Source organism: Haliaeetus leucocephalus, unplaced genomic scaffold, assembly GCF_000737465.1.
Source record: "Haliaeetus leucocephalus isolate CR32 unplaced genomic scaffold, Haliaeetus_leucocephalus-4.0 Scaffold0, whole genome shotgun sequence".
NCBI lineage: Eukaryota > Metazoa > Chordata > Aves > Accipitriformes > Accipitridae > Haliaeetus > Haliaeetus leucocephalus.
In genome coordinates, this window is record NW_010972436.1 from 7,652,105 (window position 1) to 7,661,530 (window position 9,426).

At 43.5% G+C, this 9,426-nt stretch overlaps 1 protein-coding gene across 2 annotated transcripts; it reads left to right on the forward strand.

Annotated features, from left to right (window-relative positions):
- Positions 1 to 37: 37 nt before the first annotated feature.
- On the forward strand, positions 38 to 8,767 carry VIM (vimentin). 2 transcript variants are annotated; one of them, XR_775019.1, is made up of 9 exons: positions 38 to 666; positions 814 to 874; positions 4,953 to 5,048; positions 5,193 to 5,354; positions 5,877 to 6,002; positions 6,723 to 6,943; positions 7,034 to 7,081; positions 7,516 to 7,601; positions 8,128 to 8,767. XR_775019.1 is itself a non-coding variant. In XM_010577545.1 (9 exons), the coding sequence occupies exons 1-9, from the start codon at positions 125 to 127 to the stop codon at positions 8,167 to 8,169; spliced, it is 1,380 nt and encodes a 459-aa protein (XP_010575847.1). In that variant the 5' UTR covers positions 38 to 124; the 3' UTR covers positions 8,170 to 8,749. The 2 variants fall into 2 exon arrangements, 1 of the variants encoding a protein (XP_010575847.1); XM_010577545.1 differs by having other exon boundaries at positions 7,034 to 7,077; positions 8,128 to 8,749.
- The last annotated feature ends 659 nt before the right edge of the window (positions 8,768 to 9,426 follow it).

Below are 9,426 nucleotides of genomic sequence, written 5' to 3' on the forward strand. Positions count from 1 at the left end.
GCGGCGGGCGGTGTCCCCTCATAAGAAGGGGCCCGGGGCGAGGCCGCCGCTCTTCTTCGCCCGCCGCGCACTCGAGCCGCCCCGCTCCGCTCCCCTCCCGGATTACAAAGCCCGCGCCGCCGCCATGAGCATCAGCACTAAGAACTCCTCGTACCGCCGCATGTTCGGCGGGGGCAGCCGCCCCAGCACCGGCACCCGCTACATCACCTCCAGCAGCCGCTACTCGCTGGGCAGCTCCCTGCGGCCCAGCACCGCCCGGTACGTGTCCGCCTCGCCCGGCGGCATGTACGCCACCAAGGCGACGTCGGTGCGGCTGCGGAGCAGCATGCCGCCCATGCGGCTCCACGACTCCGTGGACTTCTCCCTGGCCGACGCCATCAACACGGAGTTCAAGGCGAACCGCACCAACGAGAAGGTGGAGCTGCAGGAGCTCAACGACCGCTTCGCCAACTACATCGACAAGGTGCGCTTCCTGGAGCAGCAGAACAAGATCCTGCTGGCCGAGCTGGAGCAGCTCAAGGGCAAGGGCACGTCCCGCCTGGGCGACCTCTACGAGGAGGAGATGCGGGAGCTGCGCCGGCAGGTGGACCAGCTCACCAACGACAAGGCACGCGTGGAAGTGGAGCGGGACAACCTCGCCGACGACATCATGCGGCTGAGGGAGAAGTGAGTGTGCGGGGGGAGGGCGGGCTCGATCGGGCTGCCGGCGCGGAGGCAGCCCCTCGGCACCCCGAGCTGGGCTGGGGGGGGACGGGGACGGGGACTGGGACGGGACCCCCAGCTCCCTCCTCAGCGCTGTCTCGCCCCTTCCAGGTTGCAAGAGGAGATGCTGCAGCGGGAAGAGGCCGAGAACACCCTGCAGTCCTTCAGACAGGTTTGCGGGGGCCGGAGGGAGGGAGCTGTAGGAGAGGAGAGCCGGAGGTGGGCGGTGGTGCCGGGGACGGGAGGATGGGGCTCTGGGAGTTTGCTTTCCTCGCACAAAGGAATTCCATCGGTTCTCACGCAAACCCTTCTTGTTTTCTTTAGGGGGATGCTGCGGTCTGAAGGGGGGGGGGGGACGGGGACTATTGTCTTGCTTTATCCAAGTCTAGCCTGGTTTACAAAAAGCGCTCCGACGTGGAATCGCTTTCCGATCCAATAAAAGTGAAAGGGGGCCATCTGCTCGCTTGGCTGAAGGGTATTAATGGTTTCTATGGGATTCACCGTGGAATGCAGATACAGGCTTTATGGCAAGTGTGGTGGCAGCAGATTGAAATAATAGATCCCTTTGTGTCGGAGGGGAGGGCGCAGTGGGCTGCATTCTTACTAAATGTGTAATGGTGCAGGCATATTTCTGGCCAAAAGTGTCTATGGTGCGTATGGTCCAGTTTTTACACAAAACAGAGCTCCTTTTTAATGAATCACTTCGGTCGGTGCGTTACTGGACAGCAGTTCCAAATCTAAAATTTTTCAAATGGGTGTTGTCTGCTGACAAGAAGTAGACAATTTATTCCTTGGGGTGAGGTCACAGCAGTCAAGTCTGCCTCCTCTGGATGTCCCTTAAGAACATAGAATTTAATCCTCTGTAAACAAAGACGTTAACATAGGAAACAAGTTGTGTTCGAGTTTAGTCTCTGTAGGATGCTACGATGTTATCCAGATAAACTAAAACATACATGACAGCCAGAACCAACTGTGCAAACAGTGTTCAAAAAGTGTTAAGCTCAGGTTTTCACTTGTGCAAAACCAGCTTTCAACTTTTTCAACTTGGATTAAGCCTTGTTTGGACTAGAAGGTATTTAGGAATGTGCCTTCTCAAAACAAGGTCTCTTCCCTAAAACTGCTGGTGTGAAACAGCATTGCTAGCATTCCTCCTGGCTGGAAGTTACTGCCCTTATCTCTACGCAGCCGGGCACAGGCTGATTTCATCCCAAAGCTCTTCATAGGCATTAGCAGATGTCACCATTCAGGAAGTCATCACTTGATTGTCAGTGTTTCCTGGGGCAAGGCTTTTGATTACAGTATATTTATAGTCTCTGAAGGAGAGCAGGTGTGAGATAACATGTGGAAACCAAGATACCTACTCCCAAAGTCTCCGCTGGTGTTCTGGGGACAGAAGTTTGAAACAGAACAGTTTGAGATACTGCCTTAACTTCAGCTTCTGTTTTTTCTGAGTGCTAAGCTAATTTAACATAGTGTGAAGTTCCATGCAGAAGCATTTAACTTAAGTTTTAGAGAACCTAATCTATTCTGATTCATTGCTGAATTCAGTTGAAGGATCCTTTGACTTAAGGCTGGCTTTTAAAATGATCTTTCATACTTAATTGGTGCACTTCAAGGCACGTCTACCTCTATTTCAAACCAATTAAACTTTTTGAAGGTTCTAGGCTTTTAAGTGAACTTGGCTTTGTGCATATCCCACATTCATTATCCCGCTTTTCCCTCCACTGTGGAAAGGGGCTGTTCAGGAGCTCAGCCTCCAGCAGATCTGTGTCTGCGGTACAGTCACAACTGGATCCATTTAATCTCCTGAGGTGTAGCTTATGGATAGGAATTGCAAATCATTGTCTGTGGAAACACTACGCTAAACCCACTCGCGACATAACTGGTGCATGCTAGTGTGTTTGATTTGAACAACAGTAATATCTAAATTTTCCTTACTGTGAAAGGGTGGGCTTAACATGCAGGTTGTGAAAACTAAATCTGTTTCAGTATAAGTATTGTTCTCCTGCAAGTGAAATTACATTCACAGAACACTGAAGTTGAAACATCCTGTTGTGCTTCCCATTGTAAAGAAATGCACAGCTTTATATTAAACCATTGTATTCTTGCACCGGAAAGTTGTATACATGGATTTGGAACATTTCAGCAGATAATTACTGTTCTGATGTAGCATCAAATTTACTTTTTACTTGACGGAGCAGTTGTATACTTCAGTATTTTAAAGAAAGTGAACAAATAATTGAACTTAAACTTTGTATTTCCAAAAGCTGCCTGCTTTAGAGACTGTTCAACTTTTATGTACTGAGTTTTAATTTAATTATTCTTCTGAACAAAGATGAGATTTTACTCATATGCTGAGGGGTGTACTACATAAAATAAACCTAGGGGTTCAGAGAGTTCTTTCCTCTGGGACAAAACAAGCATCACAATTAGTGAGAAAGTTATTTACTGCAGCTTTGCCAGCTGCTGTGGCAGCAAGGAATAGGTCCCTGAACCTATGACAAGACTAACAGGGCTGCTCCTGGCTAACATGGGGTTTATGTGAAGTAAACATGGATGCTCAATCCTGCAAACTATGTGACTAGCATTAAAGAATCTCCTAAGATAAAATCAATGTGTAGTCCAGTTGCATGTATGCATGCCTTACACTTTGCTTGCTCAGGCTACAAGTAGCTTATTTATGTGGTTCTCCATACACCTAGGAAATACAGGTACACTGATTCTTCACTCCCAACTTAATGATAACGTATATAGTAAAATACATACTATATATTCAAGTGATTTCAATTTAAGATGCTTTCAGTTTATTATAAGCTCCTAAAAATCCTGTAGCTGTTCAGTTGTCCTGAAAAAATTAGTCTTCAGGATGCAGATTTCAGTAAAATCCATTAGAAACTCTTTGGATATCTGTCTAATTGTATAAACATGTTGTGTCATAGCCATGTAATTTCCTTCCAGAATGATCTTCAATATTTTTTGGGGGGGGGAGGTGGGAAGGACGACAAATGAGTTAAGGAATTCTTTCTCTGAAATGAAAAACAGGGCTGATGTGACCTGTGTGGGTGTAAGACTGGAATTGATAGGGAAGTTATGGAATAACACATAGAAGGGATGTTCTGCTGGATAAAGAAAACAGAAGAAGAATTCTGGAGCAAGAACCTTACCCCAGAGTAGGAGTGATGCAAGGAGTGGCTTTCTAGGAGTCTAAAGAAAACACTCCTTATTTCAAAGGTGCCATAATAGTGAGAACTGCTGATTAGGAATGCTTATGCTTTGGGCAATCCAAAATAGCTTTAGCATAAGCTGTGAAAACCTGATATGTTAATACTGTGTGAACATAAGCATGCAGCACATATGTAACTAGTATGAAAGGAACAATCATTCCCTTTGCAAACGGATTGCCTTGCACATTTAAAATGTAAGAAGTTACCAATCAATGTTTAGTCTTAAGTTATGTTTTTGAACTAATTCAAGCTGCTCCCATGTAACATTCATGGTATATCTTCTGTTATGCCTTAAATGAATTTTTGCTGTTGATTAAGACTATCTCCGTCCAGCAAAAGGTGTAGTCTTTGCCAGCTGCTGTGAGGGTGTAGCCAATGATGATTAACTCGATTTGCGTTTATGCTTATACCTTCTTTTTCTTGAGGGAGATCTGTTACTTCTCCAAGTGGTTCAAATGCTTGCAGTTCCTGTATGTACCTCACTAGCTTTACAAGTATGCTTTCAAGCTGTGGTCTGTGGACCCAAAGGGCTCTGTGGTTGATCACCAAGGAGTCCATAAGAAATAAACAAGAAACTAAGCCCACTGATAGGCTTGTAGGCACATGGGTTGCACTTTTAAGCCCCACTGGAAAAAAAGAAGTTTGCAAATTGCAAGACTAACTCTTTTTCAGTGTAGTCAAGCTAAAATTGCTTATTGCTGGCTTCTGACCCAAGTACCTGCTTCATCTTCAAGCAGGATTTACACCCACCATGATCTGTGCGCTCTTGATCATGCTTAGCAATACATTGGCAAAGATGAAGTAATCTACATATGCTGTATAGTTTCCAAAATGACAAAGGTGCATATAGTAGTGTCTGAGGCTAGGGTAGGAGGTGGCAAAAAGGTGTTTTTCACAGCTCTTTATTTCATATTGTCTTGCCAAAAAGCTCAGATGTAGGATCAGTCTGTATGCTACTGAACTTGCCTTAAAAGACTTTTCTACATCAGTTTTGTAAGACTGCTAATCATTCTTCTCTCTGGTCAGGACGTTGACAATGCCTCTCTGGCACGTCTTGATCTTGAGCGCAAAGTTGAGTCCCTGCAAGAGGAGATTGTCTTCTTGAAGAAGCTTCATGATGAGGTAAGCTGAATAATTGGGTCTGTGATTAGATGCTGGTGGTCTAGCGAGTAAGGAAGCTCTTCACTGGTTCTGGCCCAGAGTCCTCGCCTATGTACGTTCTGTATGTTGTCGTGTAATAACACTGAGTGTCTGCTTCTCTCTAAGGAAATCCGAGAACTGCAGGCCCAACTCCAGGAACAGCACATCCAAATTGATATGGATGTTTCTAAGCCTGATCTTACTGCTGCCCTGCGTGATGTTCGCCAACAGTATGAAAGCGTTGCTGCTAAGAATCTTCAGGAAGCTGAAGAGTGGTACAAGTCCAAAGTAAGTCAAATCTGTTCAGATGCATCAGGCACTCGAACTAACTGTACATAACAGCTTTGCTGTAGCACATGGTGTTCCCTCTGTCTCTCTACTGGACATGAACACAGCCATGGCACAGGGTCTTCTTTAAACTCCTAGTCTGGGAAGAGTACAGCTGAAAACATTGTTTTGTGCCATGAGTACAGCATCAAAGTAATGGGTTCATACTTGGAGACTTTCCTGTGCTTGTACCTGGAAGCAGATGTTGGATGAAATACTGGAGAAAGGAGTGAATGAATTGGTGAAAAAATGATGAAAAGATGGGAAACATACGGGGTGGGAAAACAAATATGAAAGGTTTAACTATGAATCCAATTTAACAATTAAAATAGAAAGGCATTTTAAGAGTAATGCTAATATTTAAGTGGTTTAGGTATTAAGGCTTGTAAAGGCTTCAGTTGCCCTCAAATGCTGTGTCCAAAAAAAGTCTGTTACACCATTTCTGTTGAAGTGTTAGGCTAACCAAACTGGGGATTTCCACAGTTTGCAGATCTCTCTGAAGCTGCTAATAGGAACAATGATGCCCTGCGCCAGGCCAAACAAGAAGCTAATGAATACCGCAGACAGATTCAGTCTCTCACCTGTGAAGTTGATGCCCTTAAGGGAAGCGTAAGTATAAGACAGCAGTTGTTGGGACATTCTTACCTTTGCAGCTTTAAGCACTGCACTGCAGTTTAATTGTTGATAATAGATGTGAATGCAGCTGATCTCCCATGCAACACAGCAGCATATTAGTACTTTTTGAAAAGGATGCTATGGGCTCAGTTTGCCTGCATGGACTACAGTGCACTGGTTAGATTGATGTACTGAACTAGTCTTCCTGAAGGTATAAACACCGAGTTTGTTCTCTTGCTATAATATTCACTGTTTATGTAACACTTTCTGGAAGTGTTTATGGCTTGTCTGTCAGGTACAGCTGAAGCTATAAAAAAAGCTGGAGGAGCAGTGGAAAGGAGGTGCAAATCTTGCTGCTGCCAGAACAGACTGCCTTAAAGGCTGGCTTGAAATGGATTTAACAGTGTATAGTACACCTGCAAATCCCCTCACTGAGGTCTGCCTGCATGCTCACTTGTATTGCATGTGTTAAGACTTACTGTAAGGGATTGCTTTGCCACCTGCTAGAACAAATACATGGCACACCTCAGACAAAGTAGCAGAATAACCCACCTTGAGTTTGCAAGGGGAAGATAAAGAGATGACAAATTTGGGATGTGTCTGGGCATTTTCAGAAAGGATGCTAATGTAACTAAACTTCCCTTTGTTAAAAATTTGAGGGTGGGGAAGAGTGGCTGAATTGCAGCAGTGCACAACTTCATTATTCTCTTCCAGAATGAATCCCTGGAGCGCCAAATGCGTGAAATGGAGGAGAATTTTGCTGTTGAAGCTGCTAACTACCAAGACACTATTGGCCGCCTGCAGGATGAGATTCAGAACATGAAGGAAGAAATGGCTCGCCATCTCCGTGAGTACCAGGACCTGCTGAATGTAAAGATGGCTCTTGATATTGAGATTGCCACCTACAGAAAACTGCTGGAGGGTGAAGAGAGCAGGTAAAAATCATGTGCAGGCACTTTTCTACACAGCAGCTACTAGAAGACACTCTATACCCATGTCTGACTTCATTTCTTTTTTTCCTTCAGGATTAACATGCCTATTCCAACCTTTGCTTCCTTGAACCTGAGAGGTAAGCTGTTTCTGCTACTTCAGTTTAGATGGCTGTTCTATCACTAGCAAAAGGGTCCTGGATAGTTCCTTTTTCTCCAGTATTTGAACTTGTATAAATGCAGTTGCATGTGAACATTTTTCTATAGATAACTAAGACTATTTGCAATTACTTAACCTTGGATGGGAGGAGCTACTTTGTTTCTGGGCACAGATATTTTTTAAATATCTGTACATAGTGAGTGATCGGTTTAGAAGCCTGCTGAAGGTGCCTTCAGGGGAACAGGGAGAAAATAGAGAAGATAAGCTTATTCAGAGCAGGAGACTTCTTCATACACTAAATGGGGTCTTCATACACTAAACTAGGATTCTGAAAGTAGACACTAAAATCAGTTACATGACATTTCTTTGAGGAGGCACTTCATCTAGACTATTGATAATAATACATTTTCTTCTGCAGAAACCAACATTGAGTCTCAGCCGATGGTTGACACTCACTCAAAGAGGACACTTCTTATTAAGACTGTCGAAACTAGAGACGGACAGGTTGGTGGTAACTTTTGATTTATTTCTATCACAGCTGCTTACCTTAAAATACTCTTAAGTTTATCTACTGGTCAGTGCAGCCTGTATATGGTAGTAAGTATGGAGTAGAACAGCATCTGGCAGTCCAGGCTGCATGGCTGAACATACAGATGTAGCAAACAGGCTTCTGTGGAAATGATCACAAAATTCATCTGATAGTCCTTAAGTGGCTGACAGTTACCTGTGTAGTGCATATTTAAGTTCAGCTGAGTAAGCAAGTTCTCAAAAGATTCCTCATATCACCTGAGGAAAACATGTGGCAGTAAACAGAGGTACTTGTTTGGGACAAGATACTGTTTTTAGACTAAGCCAGTAAAGCTTAAATGGTTTTTGCACACTATTTACCAACCAGAACTTCTCATTAACAAGTGAGAGTTGATACCCATTTGTTCATGTTTCTGTGGTACTGGATATTCCAATTCTAACTCTAAAAACCCCAACAATCTTACTCCTAAAACTTAATACAAGTGTCTCTGTTTTTCAACAGGTTATTAATGAAACTTCCCAGCATCATGATGACTTGGAGTAAAGCTGAAGTGAAGATGCATACTTATTAATGCAGGAGAAATTCTTACCAGCATGATTTAAAAAGTCCATGTCTTAAAGGAAGAAACAGCTTTCAAGTGCCTTTCTGCAGTTTTTCCATGAGCGCAAGATTATTATGCTAGGAAATAGGTCTTAGATCTTGCAAACTGACTCTCCCTGAAGGATTAGAGTTTACAATGGAGTCTAGTTTACAAATAGCAATATCTTGTGCTGCAATACTGTTTTTAAGTATCTGAATTCAATAAAACTGCTTTTTCCAGCACAGTATGAGCAACCTGTCGCTACTTCAATAAATCTTTGGAAAATGGCTCTTGATGTGTTCTAATTTGTTAACTTCATGACTTTCTGGAAAGCCATAACAAGGTAATGCTGGAATTACTATACGGTTGACATCTCCAGTACTGGTTGTATGGAATGCTGTTTTTTTCAGTTTAACTAGATAAACTGTCTTACTCATTTATTGCTTAGGTTTTGGAACCAACTAAAATGGACTATAACTGGCAGATGCATAATGTATTATGATATTTCTTATCACTTGAATAAAATATGATACTTCAAGCTAATAAAAATTAATCTTGCTTCCTTATACTAGCTAACCCAGTTACTAAGAGCTAAGAATGCCCCAAATGCCTTAAAACAGTTCTATAAAACATAGTAGTTAAGTAGCTGTGAAATAGTTCACTGGAGCCCTTATCTGAGACAGCACCTTTGCAAAGTTAACAGCTGACTTGGTGCATTGACTTCATTTTCCAGGAAAGACTAGTTCCCAAAGGCTTGTCTGTATTACAGAAGCTAACTGAAGGCTTCAGATGGAGTGGGGGTTAGGAGAGGTATTCAAAGGGAATGTGTAGAAAGAATAGAATCATTTAGGTTGGAAAAGACCTTTAAGATCATCAAGTCCAACCACCAACCATGCCCACTAAACCATGTTCTGAAGTGCCTTGTCTACATGCTTTTTGAATACCTCCAGGGATGGTGACTCAACCACTTCCCTGGGCAGCCTCTTCCAATACCTGACAACCCTGTCAGTAAAGAAACTTTTCCTAATATCCAATCTAAACCTCCTCTGCCACAACTTGAGGCCATTTCCTCTTGTCCTATCTCCAGCCACCTCACTACAACCCCCTTTCAGGTAGTTGTAGAGAGCGATAAGGTCTCCCCCCAGCCTCCTTTTCTCCAGACTAAACAGCCCCAGTTCCCTCATCTGCTACTCATAAGACTTGTGCTCTGGGCTCCTTGC

Coding starts and splice junctions, on each gene's coding strand:
- VIM (XM_010577545.1), top strand. CDS start 125: ATGAGCATCAGCACTAAGAACTCCTCGTACCGCCGCATGTTCGGCGGG. Junction 5,049..5,192: donor TGAAGAAGCTTCATGATGAG/GTAAGCTGAATA, acceptor CTTCTCTCTAAG/GAAATCCGAGAACTGCAGGC. Junction 7,078..7,515: donor TGCTTCCTTGAACCTGAGAG/GTAAGCTGTTTC, acceptor TTTCTTCTGCAG/AAACCAACATTGAGTCTCAG.